The 17,609-nt window shown below is 43.7% G+C and overlaps 1 protein-coding gene across 2 annotated transcripts in view; it reads left to right on the plus strand.

Annotated features, from left to right (window-relative positions):
- LRP12 (LDL receptor related protein 12) overlaps positions 1-17,609 on the plus strand; it is a 70,156-nt gene that overhangs the window by 37,934 nt on the left and 14,613 nt on the right. For both annotated transcript variants that reach the window (XM_075920233.1, XM_075920234.1), the window contains 2 exons: positions 8,126-8,261; positions 11,251-11,453. In XM_075920233.1, the coding sequence (XP_075776348.1) occupies positions 8,126-8,261; positions 11,251-11,453 (339 nt within the window). The remainder of the gene's footprint in view (positions 1-8,125; positions 8,262-11,250; positions 11,454-17,609) is intronic.

The raw sequence follows: 17,609 nt of genomic DNA on the forward strand, positions 1-17,609 counted from the left end.
TCTTAACCTTAACTATATCCCAGCTCGCTTGATTCTTTCGACAGGACGTTCTTGCTTTTTATTGCACTTTCCCTAATGCTTCCTGTGAAGATGCAACCACCATTCACCTCTCTTGTGAGATTGTTCAGCGTGTCAGCTTATCCTAAAAATGTGTTAGTTTGTTCTTCAGGTTGCTGTCATATAAAATGAAAGTAGCATTTTACCTGGATGGCTGGACCAGATATCATGTACAAAGGTCACTTACTGCTGCATACTTTGCACGTTGGAACACTTCCTATCCATTTACCCAGCAGTCTTGCCATTTGCAGAAGCTTATAATAAAATGAGCTAACCTGCAACACTTGCTAATGTGTACTGTTCTTTGCAGATTTCCTTTGCATCTTCAGTTGTGACCAAATTGCATTCCCCTGTCACAAAGCTTAGGTAGGTCATGGACAATTTTCTGATTGACTTATCTTTTTATCCAGCTACTCTGTTGTTGGTTCTGTAGCATTAGCACTAATCAGCACAATTTGTCTGTCACTCTCGTGATTCTAAAAACACCATAACATATAGTGCTGTATTATTGAAACTCATAAAATGTTTGGTATAAAACAAAAATGGATACAATTAAAAAAAATTCTGTCTAACTTGCAATTACCATTTGCTTCCAGTATATCAATTCCTGAAAGTCATTTGAGTAGACTATTCTATGTCAGGAATGACTCAGAGGGAGATCTACATTCACATATGTAAATATAAACTAACAAAATAAACTGGATGTGTGAGCTGTCAAATTTATGTATTCCTACTTGCATCACATGAAGGGCAAACGAGCAAGCTTCAGTGAAATACCTTTCTTAAGGTGAAGAAACCAAGAATGGTCTGGCATGTTCCAAGAATACAAACTTGAGTTGTATAAATCTCTTCCTCCTGATTGCCATACTCATTCTACTTGCCATCCCATAGGTCTTAAGTACATATTTTAAGGCAGAGCGGTTTAGTATCAACATTGGTATACTTCTGTCTTTGTTGTCAGCTGAGTGATGTGAATGCTAATGATAATGTTGAAGTTCTCTATCTGTGGCAAAAAGCAATCTCATTTCAGTAGGAAAATTCCCACCGTGATATGCAGAAATCACTGCTAGAATTTCAGATTAACTCTGCTGGCTAATCAGTCATTGTAAAATTTAAAATTATTTTCAAATGAAGAATAGGTTGTGGTGACTTTTAATATTTCTTTTATGTAAGTGCCAAGTCTACTCTGAACTATCCAGAAAATTTCATTCTAATTGATTTTGTGTTTCACTAGGGATGTTTAACTGGTTAATCGTTTCAACTCAGGGCCTTCTGCATGGCTCTTCTCTACTCTCCCCCCCCATAGCTGTGGGCTCCTGTGTCTGGCCCACTAGCCCATCCATGACTGGGACTGCTCCTGTCCAGGACAGCTGGCTGCTGCTGGAGTTCACAGTGAAGAGCAGGTTAACTGATAAGCCTGATGATTACTGGTATGATTACCAGTTAACCTTTTGACATCCCTATTTTTAACAAGTTGATAGTTAGACAAAGGCAATTATAGTTGAAATGTAAGCATGATTTCAAACACAGGTGCATTGTTCACTCCAAGAATAAGGCTTGCCAGATGCTTTCACCAAAAATCCTGAACATGGCAGGAAAAAAACTTAGCTGAGCCAAAAAAAAAAAAAAAAAGAGGAGACCAAACTTGTTGAGGGGGATGGGAGGGAAGAGAACAAAATAAAGGTCGCTGCGCCTTTAAGAATCCCCGCACTCCTCACTTCCCCGCGTCAGACGTGGCAGGGGAACAATGTCCCTGCCAGCCTTCTGTCCAAGAAAAACAGAAAATACCAGACATTTTACATGTCCGGTATTTTCTGGGTTTTTTTTACCAGACAGGAGCCAGAAATAATGAGCTGTCCAAGTGAAAACCAACCCATCTATATATATATATATATATATAATATATATATATATATATATTAGAATCCAACACTTGAAGGACGAAGATGCTTTAATTTCTTTTTCAGTGAAAGCAATGAAAGCCATAGCAGCTCACCATGTATGTTACAGGCTCACCCATGCTGTTTCTGTTTCAGAACAAAAAGCACTTACAATGCATTGCTGTTGCCTCTGATTGCCTAGGGGCCTACCAAATTCATGATTTATTTTGGTCCATTTCAGAGTAATAGAATTTTTAAAATAAGTTTTATTATTTCATCTATTTCAATCTGAAATTTCATGGTAGGAGAATTGTAGCGATCATGGCCCAAAGAGAGTTTTGGGGGAAGGGTCACAAGGTTATTGTGGGTGGGGAGGAGGGTTTCAGTACTGCTACTCTTCTGCCAGTCTTACTTCTGCACTGCTGCCTTCAAAACTGGACCCACAGTCAGCAGCCAGAACTCTTCGCTACCCAGCTCTGTAGACAGCACATATATAAGTGTGGCAATACTGCAATTTAGGGATGCAGTTTAGGGGGACAGGAGAGGCAGAGGCATGGGGGGAGGACCAGGCATGAGCTAGGAATCAACTGGTTCCCTTGCTGCACTTGTGCTTTTTAAATGTATTAAGAGCTACCAGGCTCTTAATATATTTAGAAAGCAGAGCTGCAGTGGGGTTAGCTCCCGGGGCAACTCCCCCGCTCTGCGGTTTCTCTTTCTTATCAACTAATTGACTAGTCTATGGAAATTTCATTGACTAGTTGATAAACAGATAAAACTCCATTTAACATCCCAACTGCAATTCCCTTGTAAGGTTATTTTAATACCCACCCCCGCATCTATATCGGGCTCCTACAGGAAATATGTATAGTATAGTGAAAAGCATACACAAGCCCTGATTTTGACTTTTTTTTTCCCCATGGCTGTGACTTTGGTAGGGCCCTACTCATGTACAGTGAGAATAACACATGCTTCCATGTACAGTAAAACTCCGATGGTCCGGCATCTGATGGTCCAGCACTCCTGATGGTCCAGCACCATCAGGAACCCGGAAGTGCTCCAGGCAGCCGGACCATTGGAGCTGCTCTGCTCTCAGCTTCCCCGATTCAGCCGCTGCTTAAACTGACCAGCGGCTGAATCGGGGAAGCTGGGGGCAGAGCAGCTGGAGTGCTGTCGGGTAGGTCCCGTAGCGCTGCCCCTTGGGGCTGCAGGACCAACCGAGCAGCACCCCAGCTGTCCCCGATTCAGCCACTACTGAAACTGACCAGCAGCTGACTCCAGGAAGCCGGAGGCAGAGCTACTCTGCCCCGGCTTCCTGGAATCAGCCCGTGATCAGTTTCAGCAGCAGCTGACTTAGGTAAACCTGGGACAGAGCAGCTGGGGTGCTGCCATGTTGGTCCCTGCAGCGCTGCACCTCGGCACTGCGGGGACCAACCCAGCAGCGCCCCAGCTGCTCTGTCCCAGGTGTCCTGATTCAGCTGCTGTTGAAACTGACTAGCGGCTGAATCCAGGAAGCCCGGGGCAGAGCAATTCTGCCTTGGGCTTCCTGGAGTCAGCCGCTGATCAGGATCAGCAGCGGCTGACTTGGTCCAGTAGCCGAGGAGCGGCGCTGTTGGACCAACATGGCAGCACCCCAGCTGCTCTGCTCCAGGCGTCCCCAAGAGCAGCTGGGGTGCTGCTGGGTTGGTCTCGCAGCTCCAAAGGTCGGCGCTACTGGACCAACCCGGCAGCACTCCAGCTGCTCTGCTGCAGGCATTGTGGATTCAGCCGCTGCTGGTCAGTTTCAGCAACGGCTGAATCAGGGACGCCTGGGGCAGAGCCGGACTATTGGAAGAGGGGGCTATGAGGGGTCTGGGGTGGCACCCCCCCCACCCTACCCCAGACCCCTCATAGCCCTCCCTTTCGATAGTCCGGCATATTTGATAATCCGGCACCTCCTGGGTCCTAAAGGTGCAGGATTATCGGAAGTTTACTGTCCATGCTTTTTAGTGCATTGAAACAGTCTTTTGCCATGTTAGAAAGCCTTTTGGTCTGTGGAATTTGTTAGTTTTATAGCCAATATATACTGCAACTTTCTTACCAACTAAATATAGTAACATATAATATTAAATTAACAGAATTCTCATGTTGATGGTGTTTTAGACTCATATAAGAAGTAGAAATTGGTTTTGTTGCCATTCTTTACACAAATTATTTACTGTTACAATTTAATATCTTTAGCAAATGGCAGAGTAAGGTTGATTGGGCGTGGTGGGATAGGTTGATTGGGAGTGGTGGGAGAGCTTGATATGAGGGAATGTTGCATTGAGAAAAGGAAGTGGTTGTGAAACGTAGTTCCTTAGTAGATCTACAGTGCTTGTCTGGGACAACCTTTTCTTATTTACAAGATATCCACAAACACATTCATTAATGTACGTAGAGTTTTAGAAAGGTCAGCTTCATTAATGTGATGTACAGATGTTTTTTGTGAATATTTTGAGGTTAGTGTTTCACTTGCCCTGGTTGAAATTTGCTTACATATATAGTAAGTTTCTTGAAATGCATCATCTAGCAAAGTTTAATGTCTAGTTGCAAACATGCCAAACCAGATGCATGTTGTAATTGTTTTACAATTGAAATATGCTACTGTATTTTATCAGTAATGAAGTAATTGTAAAGAACAGGGTTTAATTTAAAATACTTTATATGAATTTTTCACTTTAATAGGCTATTAAAGGAAAATAGTAATTTTTGAAAAACATTTCTTGTTGTTCATTGGGTATGTCAGTAACAGGAGTATGAAACACAAACTCTGAATTTCAGTGCAAGTACATAGAAATGCAGTTATAATTCCAAAGTATAATAGGGTAAGAGCACCACCTATGGGGTTTACTGGAAACTAAAATAATTTACATTTGCTAAGTGAAAAAAATTATTAAATAATGAGCAAAAAGATATTATGTTTTAATATTTGCTTTTTTCCATATAGTTTACATCTTATGTGTACTATAAGTATGCCAACTCTGTGTAACACATCTATTTAATAAAAAGTTATTTTAAAAATACTACATTTATTAAGCAATGTTTTCTTAAACTCAGAATTAACTTATTTTACTTGATTACATTTATTCTGGTGGGGGGGGGGAAAAGGTGAGAACATTTGCCAACATCTGAGTGGCTTTTTAAGCTACCTAGTGCTTGAAAGAAATGTTTACATTAGTGTTTTGATTTGGCACAGTCAGAGTGGGGGAAGAGGGTGGGGGATTACCACAACTATATAGAGTATATATTAGTCATATGTTATGTTAGTGCATAGCTTGAGATGAGACATGGGGCAGAGTGGCCCAGGAATCTGATATGGCACTGAGCATTCTCTCTCAGGTCCTTGGCTGACTGGTTCTTGCTCTCAAGCTCCAGGTCTAACTGATTGCCTTATGTGTATTTGGGAAGGATTTTTTCTAGCAGGTAAGGTTTGCAGTCATCTTGTGGTTTTTTTCACCTCCTCTGCAGGGTGGATCAGATAACTCACCAGGATTATCAAACTTAACTATTTCTCTACCATAATAGGGGCCTCAGGCATTGGTGCACTTCAGTCCTTCCTATTGTTTGCCTATAACAATAGTCTCCTCTTCTGTGTAATATTTTGGCCTAATTTCCTTTGTCAGATTTAGTATGTTGGGCGTAGGATAGTATTGATTTGTCATATACTGGCTGTCAGACTGGATGATCTAGTTAATCTGTCAAGCTTTGAACTCTCATTCTGATATTGAGCACAATCAGTACTTTGCCTTTAAAACACTATTATGTGAGGGAAATTCACCTCTGTGCAGACTAATTAAATCAGGAGTCTCAAACTCACAGCCTGCAAGCCATCCCCAGTCAGATCAATTGCATGATCCAGTCTGGGGGACGAAGAGCTGTCCATTGTCATGCCTCAAGCCCCGCCTCTTCCTGCCACTGTAATGTCCTCTTTCTCCTCTCCCGTGGCACCCCATTCCCTGAAGACAGTGCTTCAGAGATTACCAGGAGCTGGGATAGGAGGGCCTGGTGTGGCATAGCAGCAGTGTTGGGCTTCCCTGTACTCCCCATGGCCACAGGAGCTACAGGGAAGTGGAATGCACTTGGCAGGCACATGCGCTGTGTTTCACTGCATCTGCTGCAGGGAGAGGGCAAATTCTGCTGCCATGCCAACCCAATTCCCCCCTCCCCCGCTTCTTTGGGGGATGGGTGGGAAAAGGGAAGTGGCAGGAAGAGATGAGGCTTGGCGAATGGTAACACACAGGCCCCAGCCAACTGGGCAGGCCGCCTGAGCCAGATTGCACAATTGCTCCAGCTGGAAATATCCAACATCCTGGGAGTTTGAGACCCCTGACTTGAATCTAACTCACTTCTCCAAATATAGCTTAAGAGGAGGGTAGCCTTGTGCTGGCTCTACACACAACGGTCAATTTCACTTATCTATTTTTTCATTATTGCACTCTTTAATAATGCATCTATCAGCATAGCATGTGAGTACCAGTTAAATTTTACTGAAAGAATGCATCATGTCCCAGATTACTGTATGCTACTCACATTAGCCAGTAGTGCTTTCTGAAAGGTAAGCATGCCCCAAAGAAATCATAAGACAGATTTTCAGAGATGTTGCAGTTCTCTTACAAGTTGAATCTCTGTGGCCCGGGATTCTCTGGTTTGGCAAAGACCATGGATGTTGCTTGACCAGAGTGCCCCAGCTACAGAGGTTGCCAGTGGCAGGGAGCTCAACCACCCAGGAAGCCTGGAGAGCCAGTGTCCTTGTGTCAGGAAGCCAAGACACAGTGGCTAGCAGCCAGAGCAGCCCTGGGCGGGGAGTCCTGCCAGCCGAGAGCATAGCTCCTCCAGCTGAGGACACAGAGCCCCTGCCTGCTGGGGACATGGAGCCTGTGCTGGATTGGAGCGCGGAGCCACTGATGGCTGGGGGCATGGAAGATCCTATTGGAGGAGGAGTGGATTCGGTGCCTACTGAGGACAGAAAGCCCTACAGATCAGAGTGGGGCAGCAGCCGAAAGTGGAGACCCACCAATGGCTGGGACAGCACACTGGCTGGGGGAGTGCTGGAAAAGCTGGAGGCTTGACCTGCCCTGGTCTACTGGCAAACTCCCTCCTTCAGAACCACTTGGGTCCTCAGGGTGCCAGACCAGGGAGGTCCAACCTATATTTAAGAGAAACTTTGAGCAAAGGAGGGAGGATTGTGGTGGTATGCTTTCAAAAAGTTTACATAGACTCTTCCCAAGCATTTAGTGTGCATTATAGAAAATGGCCTGCTGCTGAAAATGTCATATTCTGCACCCAGTCCATTATGGGGGTAATCCAGTCCCTTATAGGTAATATAGTAATAACTCAGTTTTACAGATGGGGAAACTGAGGCATGTCTTGGTTGTACAGGTTGGACCTCCCTGGTCCGGCACCCTTAGGACCTCACTGATCCTGAATGAGGGATTTTGCCAGACCAGGGGAGGTATTTTCTGCCCCCGCCCCCCCCCCCCCCCCCCCGCTGGTCCCACCTGCTGCCTCACTGGACTTTCCAACTCGCCCAGCTGAGGTGTGCGCCAGCTCCTGCCTCCTTTCCCCCCAGGTGAGCTGCACCCTGGGCTTCCTGTCTCCCAGCCTGACGGCAGCCCCACTGAGATGCACACCGAGCTTCCCAGCTTGAGGCCATCCCCTCCCCCTCCCCAGTGCAGCAGATTCCCAGCTCCTGGCTGCACTCTGACCCTCCCATGCATTGGGCCAGCCTCCTCCTTCCCCCACATCATGCCAGGTTCTCCACCCTGCCTCCAACCCCAACAGCGTGCCAGAACTCTCTGATCCTGGAACAGCCATAGTCCTGCCAGACTACGGATATTGTCAGACCAGAGAGACTCGGCTTATTAGAGGTACAACCTGTAGCAAGAATATGGAAGAAGTTTGCCACGGTTGGGATTAAAAATTGAACATGGATTGGAAACCAGTAATGCTTAACCAGGAAATACCTCTTTCTGAATAAGTGTTCTTACCTATGCTCTTTATGGGCAATACTCGCTGCTGTTATCCAGACTTAGTGTTGTTGATTTCTACTGACAAAATTATTTTAATCTATGGAAGTAGGATTTTTTATTTTAATTTCTGGTAAACCTTGATTCATTTTGTTTTGCTAGTTTAAGTATATAGTTAGTCAGATTGCTTCCACTATCTTTCAGCTTGTGGAGAAAGTCCAGAACAAATTAGAGCACCAAGTGGAGTCATCACAAGTCCAGGCTGGCCTTTTGAATATCCTGCCAGAATCAACTGTAGCTGGTATATCCATGCAAACCCTGGGGAAATAATCACTATAAGGTAATTTTACTATTGTACTATCCTGATGTGCTGAAATGTTAGCAATATGTAATTAATGACCATGGATTACTTATTTCTTAACCTCCTCTATTCAGAATTTAGTACTTGTAGTGTTACACCCAAGATCTGTGTTGATATTTTTCTGTTGATATTTTACTACTGCTTGGCTTGTAGCATTTGTCACTTAAGCCCAATTCTGCAATCTCTGTTCTCAAAAGCCCAGATTTTCAAAATAATGCAATACCCAGCAGTTACCACTGAAAGCAATGGGAACTACTGAATGCTGAGTTGTTTTTATAAATTTGGTCACTTAATTTAGATGCATGAATGGGAGCAAAGTGTTTCTGAAGACCTGAAACATGGCTTACGGTCTGGGTCTGAGCACTTCTGCAAATCTGATAAAAATTCCAATAGAATTGGTGGGAGTTTGGAGTGCACAGTTAACAGTTAGTCAGGGTTTGTGTAAGTGCTCAAAAGAAGGAATAAACATAATACCAATTTTATAAATGTCAAATAGTATTTCTACATTCAATGGTGAGTTATAATGGAAAATTTGGTCCTTTTAATATAGTAATTGGTGCTGTGGAGACAGTTATGCAGCTTTTCCATTAAAAATATCTTTGAGTTAGTTCTTTTTAAATCACAAATTCACAATATTCTTCATACTTTTACACTTTTTTAATTTCTCTGTTGCACGACAATCCATTTGCTTTGTCAGGGTCTTTTTAAAGATACCTGAGAAAACATTGGTAGATCTCATCTTATAGAAATCTAAAATAATCACAGGCAACAGTTAGAAAATTTGCAAAGGTTTACTTTTATTTTTATATCAATTTCATATACTTTGTAAGTTTTTAGAGGAAATAATATCCTGTCTTCTGTACCATATATTCAAGTTTTTATCAGTTCACACTCCTCTCTCCCACCGCCTGGGAATCAAAATGTGTTTTAACCTCAACTTACAAGTTAGAACTGGGACTATATTCAGTCCATAGTGCTGATTATTAAACTGCTTTAGCTGCAGATTTTGATTGTTTCCAGTGCAGACTTGCTGACCCAGGAAGAAAGGCAGTTTCTATCAAAATAAATACTTGGCTAAGAATGCAATCTTTTAAAAAAAAAAAAAAAAAAAAAAAGTGTGCTTTGCTTTGATTCAGAACTTTTATTTTGGTGCAAATCTTTTTTTTTTTTTTTTCTTTAAATACAGGCAGTCCCCGAGTTACGCGGATCCGACCTACGTCAGATCCGCACTTATGAACGGGGCCCTCTCCCTGGTCTCCAGCAGACCAGGGAGAGGAAGCAAAGCGGCGGAACACGCGGGCAGCCCAGACGCGTCTGGGCTGTCCGCTGCCCGCGTGCTCCGCGGCTTTGCTCTGCTTTGCTCCCCGTCCCCCTGGTCTACAGACAGGGGGACGGGGAGCAAAGCAGAGCAAAGCCGCGGAGCCGGAGGGCAGCAGGACAGCCACAGCGCGTCTGGGCTGTCCCGCTGCCCCCGTGCTCCGCGGCTTTGCTCCGGACGCCTGTGGTACAGCAGCTGGGGCGCTGCCGGTTGGTTCCGTAGCGCCGCTCTGGGCGCTACTGGACCAACCCGGCAGCACCCCAGCTGCTCTGCCCCAGACGTCCCCAAGTCAGCCGCTGCTGAAACTGACCAGTGGCTGACTACACGAAGCCCCTGCCCCGGGCTTTCTGGAATCAGCCGCTGTTCAGTTTCAGCAGCAGCTGACTTGGGGATGCCTGGGGTTCTTAAGTTGAATCTGTATGTAAGTCAGAACTGGCGTCCAGATTCAGCCACTGTTGAAACTGATCAGTTTCAGCAGCGGCTGAATCTGGACGCCAGTTCCGACTTACATACAGATTCAACTTAAGAACAAACCTACAGTCCCTATCTTGTAAGTAACCCGGGGACTGCCTGTAGTGGCATGTCATGAAGTTGTAGAGTACAATTAATGTAACTGTTTAACCACAAAAAGTTTCCTAACGTTTATCCTAAATTAGATTTATGTAATATTTGATACACATCAATGCTTACTTTCTTCTATCAATCTACTATGCTCTATTTGCCATGCCATGGTCTAATGCTTTGTTTCTTCACTTGCCTACTTTAGCCTAGGCACAAAGATATGTTTAGTTCTCGTCCATACTATTCTGTTTTGACAGAGTCCCATGATGCAGCTATATTTGATTGTAGTAAGGATCTAGCATAGTTCAGTGAGCTAGTGTGACCAGGGCCGTATCATATTTAAAATCCTAATTCTCTCACACAGTTTGGCTTCATTTACAATGGCAAGCCCAACCATAGGAAGGTGCTTCATCTGAAACAATGCTGAGGCTTGGTTTAAATAACATCTCTTAATATGATTTGAAAATCATTAGAGATTAGACCTATATAAAGTATCTTTAACTAGAATTACAGTATTTTTAAACTAAAGCCACAATTCTGTCAGCACTTGCTAAGTGTCAGGGTTAATAGCATAACTGCTTGGAAAGTGAGGGAATTACAGGCAGTCCCCGGGTTACATGGATCCGACTTACTCGGATCCCTACTTACGAACGGGGTGAGGCAACCCCGCACTAGCTGCTTCCCCCCAGCAGACCAGGGAGACGCGAAGCTAGCGCCTCCCCCCCCCCCCCCCCCAGCAGACTAGGGAGACGCGGAGCGGCTTTTCTCAGCAGACACCTCAGCTTGAGAATAAAGGACTGAGGGAAGTGAGGTGTGGGAGAATAAAACTGAGCTCTGGAGAAATGTTTGGCTAGAGTTTCCCCTACAATATGTACCAGTTCCGACTTACATACAAATTCAACTTAAGAACAAACCTACAGTCCCTATCTTGTACGTAACCCGGGGACTGCCTGTACTGGCATTTTCTTTTCTTTTTTTAAACTTCAGGCTGGTATAAACTTGACTCATTTACAAGTTATTTGATAGATTATTGCTATTTGAAATGTAAAATAGTCTCTTAATTAGCTAACGTTTGACTCTCTTTTTCAGTTTTCAAGATTTTGATGTTCAGGGATCACGACGATGCAGTTTGGATTGGTTAACAATAGGAACCTACAAGAATGTAGAAGGTTATAGAGCTTGTGGCTCCTCCATTCCATCACCATACATATCCTCACAAGACCATGTTTGGATCAGATTTCATTCGGATGATACTATCTCTAGGAAAGGCTTCAGATTGGCCTACTTTGCTGGTATGTTTATAAAAAGGACCCATTCGTATGTTTTCTCAATATATGAAATATTCGTATAGTCTAGTTATTAAAACCTGCACTGTTCCTTTTAGCAGCATACAAAATATGGTATCTTTTACTCTCAGGTAATGGTGCATTGCAATGGGAGAGAACCATACAACGTATGCAGTATTTTAATAGTTTGAGAATTTAAATATATCTACAGACCTAGAGTTTATAGGAATGAACAAAGTGAAAATAACTCCATTATAAAACAGCCTGTTTAGTTACAAACAATTTAAAAAAAATTGCTTAGAGTTGAAATTCTCAATCTCAGAATTGAGTATTTTCAGCAAAGTTTTCAGGTTAATTATTTCATTTGTTTAAGTTGCTGAAGTGTTTGTGGGAAGTGGAAGTACTTGTTGATATCTAGTTTCTAATTTTTTTTTCGTGTCTCAAATGGCTATAAATACAAATTTCAAACTGTGTGTGATTGAATCTGTATTACCAAATTTGTAGGTGGACTGGGTAAACAATTTTGCATGCTAAAATGCACAAATTTAATCTCTTTGGGATAAATTATTCTGTAAGCATATGACCTAGTAGGTAATCCTCAGTAAGTGATAGATAGAGATTGGCAGGACTCGTTGCCCATCCCGAAGAACAGCTCTTGGGCTGCCACCTTTCCTTTTGGAGAAAGGGAAGTTGGTAGAAGGGCAGAGAGCAGGTTGCTTTCTAGCTTTAAAAGAAAGGCAAGAAACACTATCATTTGACTTGCGTCCTTTATGATAACATGTTAGCGCAATTCAGAGAAGCGGAAGTGAAATGTGTTTTACTCTATGCAATGAAAGGGATATAGCAAACTGAACAGGAAAACAAGTACTTCAAACTGTGGTGCATTGTGTGTTACATGCCATTGATTTTATTGCTGAGGAAATAAAATAATTCTGTATGCACAGACAAATATACAGACCTAATATCTCATGTCTATCCTAGGTATGTAAGTGATTAGTCGACTATCTGATAAGAATCAGAGGCAACTGGTGGGGCGGGGAGCAGGGGCTAGTGCTGGGCGGAACCGGCTTAAAAGCTGGTTTCCACCAGCACTATCTCTGAGGGGGCAAGGGGAGACAGAGGTATAGTGGGAGACCAAGCGGGAGCTGAGAATCAGCTGTCTTGGTTCACACCTGGTACCCCTCTCTCCCTACTGTGCTTCAGCCTTCTAAATGTATTAAGAACCTGGCAGCATTTAAAAGGCAAGGCAGAGCCGTAGCGGGGTTAGCTCCCAGAGTGGGGAGCTAACCCTGCTGCTGCTCTGCAGTTTCTCCCCCTTATCAACTAATTGAGGGAAATTCCATCAACTAGTCAATTAGTTGATTAAACACAGTTTAACATCCGTAATTTATGCTGATTTTAATCTTTAATACATTTTACTCAGTTTAGAAATCAAGTGATATTGGATTATTTTATTGTCTATAGAGCTTTTTTTTTCTCTACCAGTGCACTGTTGTTTGAGTAGCTGCAAAAGTTTCAAGGAGTGCTTAAATTCAAAATTGTGTTCAAGCTTTTTTAATTTAAAATATCAGGCTGGAACCTCTCTCTAGCCTCCCTGAGCCTGCCCAGCACTGATCTAGCATACGTGGTTTGACAGATGCCCTTTCAAATGTTCTGCTCACAGAATAGCCAAGAGGTACTTCTAAATAGTAGAAAACCCTCAACTAAAATCACTTATCTGTCTTAAATGAAAGTGCTTCTTCATTTGGTCTCAAAGGAAACATTCTCCTTGGCAAGCATCTTTTAATGTTGTACTGAGCTGTATTCTAGGTTTAAAACAGAATCTATTCCTTCTGCAAGGGCACGTTTGGCTGCTATCTCAGCTTTCTGTATATGGATGGATAAAGCAGTCCATTTTCTCTACTCAGATTGATTCCTGAAGGGCCTGGCCAGATTATAACTTCAGGTGTGGACTTTATCTTGAGATCTCAGCTAAGTCATAGCAATTCTAATGGGACTCCCTTGGGACTTACCAACCCTAACTCAGAGGATTCTACTTCTACCCTCTCAGCCAGCTGTGTGGGGTTGGGTCGGAGCCAGTTTCTGAACCCTCAGATGTCTTGGGGTCCTCCGCTTCCATAGCCCATGTGTGTCCACCTATGTAGGTGGCCTTTTTCTAACCTCAAGATTTGGGTACCCAAGGCCTTGACCCACCGTCCTTTCCCACTTGGACTACCTGCCCCTCCCAGGGCCAGGGAATAATTCCTGGGATATCTTCATGAACAAGGGAGGAGAAAATTTTCTTGTGGGGGACCTCTCTCAGTTCAGAGAGCTCCTCTTCTTCCCACTCCTCCAGTAAGAGCATGCCTTCAAAGCCGGGGAAATCCCGTCAGATGAGCACAGAATATGGGAGGTGTAGGACCATCCTGAATTTCACCCTAGTAATGTTTTCCTGAATTTCTATTTTCACTGATCTGCTGCAGTAGTAGCTAACTGTCCCATGGACATAAGTAACCCCTGCATGTTTAGTCTGCATCTGCTGGCTGGGTTATACCCGCTTACTTGAGATCAGAGTGAGAATGCTCCTGGAATCTATGAGAGCCATAGTTTCTGCTAGTTATTTTTACTGGCCTGAAACTGTGATCCCACTGGGTTGAATAGGGAGCATGGGTTGCTCCAGTTTCTGAGATAACACTGCATGGGCTCTTTGAGGTTGGGACTTTGAGCTGTTATGTGAGCTAGCTCCTAACACCCAAAACACCTATTGCTGCTTCTCCTGTCCTATAAATTAGGGGGTATAATCTTGGGATCCCTTCCATCCAAACCATTCCCATTCTTCTGGGTTCCCAGATGGCTTTTGGCTCACCTTCCTTTTCCACCTAGGGCTCCCCGGTCACTTGGACACCTCAGCTCCCAGGGTTGGCTTTAGTGGCCTACCCTGCACAGGGCCTTCCTTAGGTAGGCAAATTAAGTCTCTGGCCATCAGCTGTGTTTTCACCAATGCAATCGTTTCATTGTATGTGGATGGACTGTTCTGGCCTAACCAAGTGTGAAGGTTTAGATGTTAATTTCCTCATGAATTGGTCTATGATCTGTGTCTCCAAAACTTCCTCTGAGCTATGCACCCTGTGTCTCCAAAACTTCCTCAGAGCTATGCACCTTGTGTCACAGACACTTCTGAGCAAGGTGTATCAGATCAAACAGCTGGGACCTCAGCAGCTTACTCTCTTGGTAACTTCCAATCATGGAACTTCTGGGCCCACATGGCTGCTGACATCTCTGAACATGCCAGGATCTCTTCCTTCAACTGGGGGAGTAATCAGCTGTGACCTCAACAGGCAGATCATAGTAGGCTTTTTGGACCTCTCCGCAGAGAAAAAGAGTGAGTATGCTGGTCCACTATTCCTGTTGCCATGCCTCATGCTGAGTGGTTCTTTTATACAATAGAAGATATACCTCTACCTTGTTTCCATACATCATCTTTCGTAGACTGCCCATGGCGCTCAGGGTTTGCATCCCTTTGGACTCAGGAGTCCAATCATTAAGGGTCTTCAGCTGTTCCACTTCCTCTCGGAGGAGTGCGCTATCAGAAGCCACTTGATTAATTAGCATCTGGTTGGTTTCTTGCCTTAGCTGTGTAGCCCCTTCCCTCCCACCCCCCCAGAACTGTGTAGCCCCTCCGCCCCTCCAGTTGGGCTGCTGTGGCTTGCACCAAAACTTTCACCAAGTGCTCCATTGTGGTATTAGCTGCTAACACCAAACAAAGAAGAGGGTGGGAAAACACAAAACCCAACACCCTGGGGTTCACATTTTTAAATTTTCATCCTTCCTTCTCTGCCATGCTATGAACAAATCCCTCCCTTCACGCCAGTTGTGGCAGAGCTCTGCCTTTTCCTTGGGCATCCTGCACTTAGGCAGTGGGCACTTGCCTCAGAGGCTTGCTTTGGCCCTCAAGGTAGCCTCTCTCCCTTTACTGGAGAGAGTTGTCATAAACTACTGATCCACCTTCATAACAGTCCAGTCAAATGGGTCTGGGATGAACCCTTCCTTAGTCCTAGCCTCCTCCTTCGGAGATTGTCTCTGTAGTGATGCAGGGAGAGCTGCAGCCTTTCCATGAGCCACTTCACCAACCAACTCCTCCCAGTATCTTTCTCTTGGTACCAGACCACATCCTTCCACTCTTCCACAGAGCACCTCTTCACTCCCAGTCCTTGACCTGCTGGCCCTCCCTGAAGGGAAGCCTTTTAAACTAGCCCCCAGCAGGTTCTTAATGGGCTACGTGTGTTCCAATTAGCAGGTTGCTTCTTGCAAGTTCTTAATTGGCCCCAGGATCTTCCTGATTGCACTGCAGCAGCTGCCCCTGCCCTAGTTACTGAAGGAACAGAAAACTATTCACCCAGGGCACATTTACACTGCAGGGCTTAAGTCGAAATAAGCTACACAAATTAAGATACATCAATGCGAAGCTTATTTTGAAATAGCTTATTTCAAGTTTTGGCGCTATCTACACAGCATTTATTTCGAGAGAGAGAGCACTCTTCCTCGGACAACCCTTATTTCTCATAAAATGAGGGTTACAGGAGTTGAAGAAAGAAGCTTAACAGTATTTCGACATGTTGAAATAACTTTCGGCTTTGTAGATGCGGACTATGTTATTTCAAAATAATGTTGCTGTGTAGACATAACCCCAGAGGTCTGTATATCTGCCTTCTCTCAGCCTGCAGTAGTCAACTGGTCTGGGTCTGTCTCACTGGAAAATCCAAGACAGATGGCTATCCAACCTCTGAAAACCTCCAGTGACGGAGATTCCATGACCTCCCTAGGTAGTTTGTTCCATTGGCCTACTGTTCTTATAGTTAGGAATTATTTTCCTAAAATTTAATCTAGCTATGCTGTAGTTTGAACGTATTGTCTCTTGCCCCCCCTTCCCACCCACTTCATGAGAGAGAGCAATTTTTCTTCTTTTTTGCAAGTCTTTCAAGTGTTTGAAGACCACTCTCATGTCTCCCCTTTGAACCCAGTTTCTTCAGCTTTTATTCATATGGTTTGCATTTCATCGTTTTGATCGTTGTTGTCTATTGCCTCAGGATCCTTTTCAGTTTCTCTGTTCTTTCTGTATGATGGTGACCAAAATCAGACGCTACTCCACCTGAGGCTTAACCAACACCAAGTAGAGCAGTGCGGTTATCTCCCATGGCTTGCATGCTGTGCCTGTGTTAATGAAATCTGAATTGCGTTTGATTTTTGGAAACAGCATCACATTGTTGACTCATGTTGAGTTGTGATCCATCAAGAAAGAGAGTTCTTGGAGTCATTGTGAATAGTTCTCTGAAAACATCCAATCAATGTGTAGTAGCAGTCAAAAAAGCAAACAATGTTATGAATCATTAAAAAAGGGATAGAGAATAAAACAGAGAATATCTTATTGTCTATATATAAATCCATGGGCTGTGTCTAGACTGGCAAGTTTTTCCGCAAAATCATCTGCTTTTGCGGAAAAACTTGCCAGCTGTCTACACTGGCCGCTTGAATTTCCGCAAGAACACTGATGATCTCATGTAAGATCATCAGTATTCTTGCGGAAATACTGTGCTGCTCCCATTCGGGCAAAAGCCCTCTTGCGCAAATCATTTGCGCAAGAGGGCCAGTGTAAACAACACAGTACTGTTTTCCGCAAAAAAGCCCTGATCGTGAAAATGGTGATCAGGGCTTTTTTGTGGAAAACCGCGTCTAGATTGGCCACGGACGCTTTTCCGCAAAAAGTGCTTTTGCGGAAAAGCGTCCTGCCAGTCTAGATGCTCTTTTCCGAAAATGCTTTTAACGGAAAACTTTTCCGTTAAAAGCATTTCCGGAAAATCATGCCAGTGTAGACGTAGGCATGGTGTATGCCCACATCTTGAATACTGCATACAGACATGGTCATCTCATAACAAAAAAGAGATATTGGCATTAGAAAAGGTTCAGAAAAGGGCAGCAAAAATGATTAGGGGTTTAGAATGGGTGCCATATAAAGAGAGATTAAAAAGACTGGGACTTTTCATCTTAGAAAAGAGGAGACTAAGGGAGGATATAATAGAGCGCTATAAAATCATCACAAGTATGGAGAAAGTGAAGAAGGAAAAGTTATTTACTTGTTCCCATAACATAAAATCAAGGGGTCACTAAAAGAAATTAATAGGTAGC

This window comes from Pelodiscus sinensis, chromosome 2, assembly GCF_049634645.1.
Source record: "Pelodiscus sinensis isolate JC-2024 chromosome 2, ASM4963464v1, whole genome shotgun sequence".
Classification (NCBI taxonomy): Eukaryota; Metazoa; Chordata; order Testudines; family Trionychidae; genus Pelodiscus; species Pelodiscus sinensis.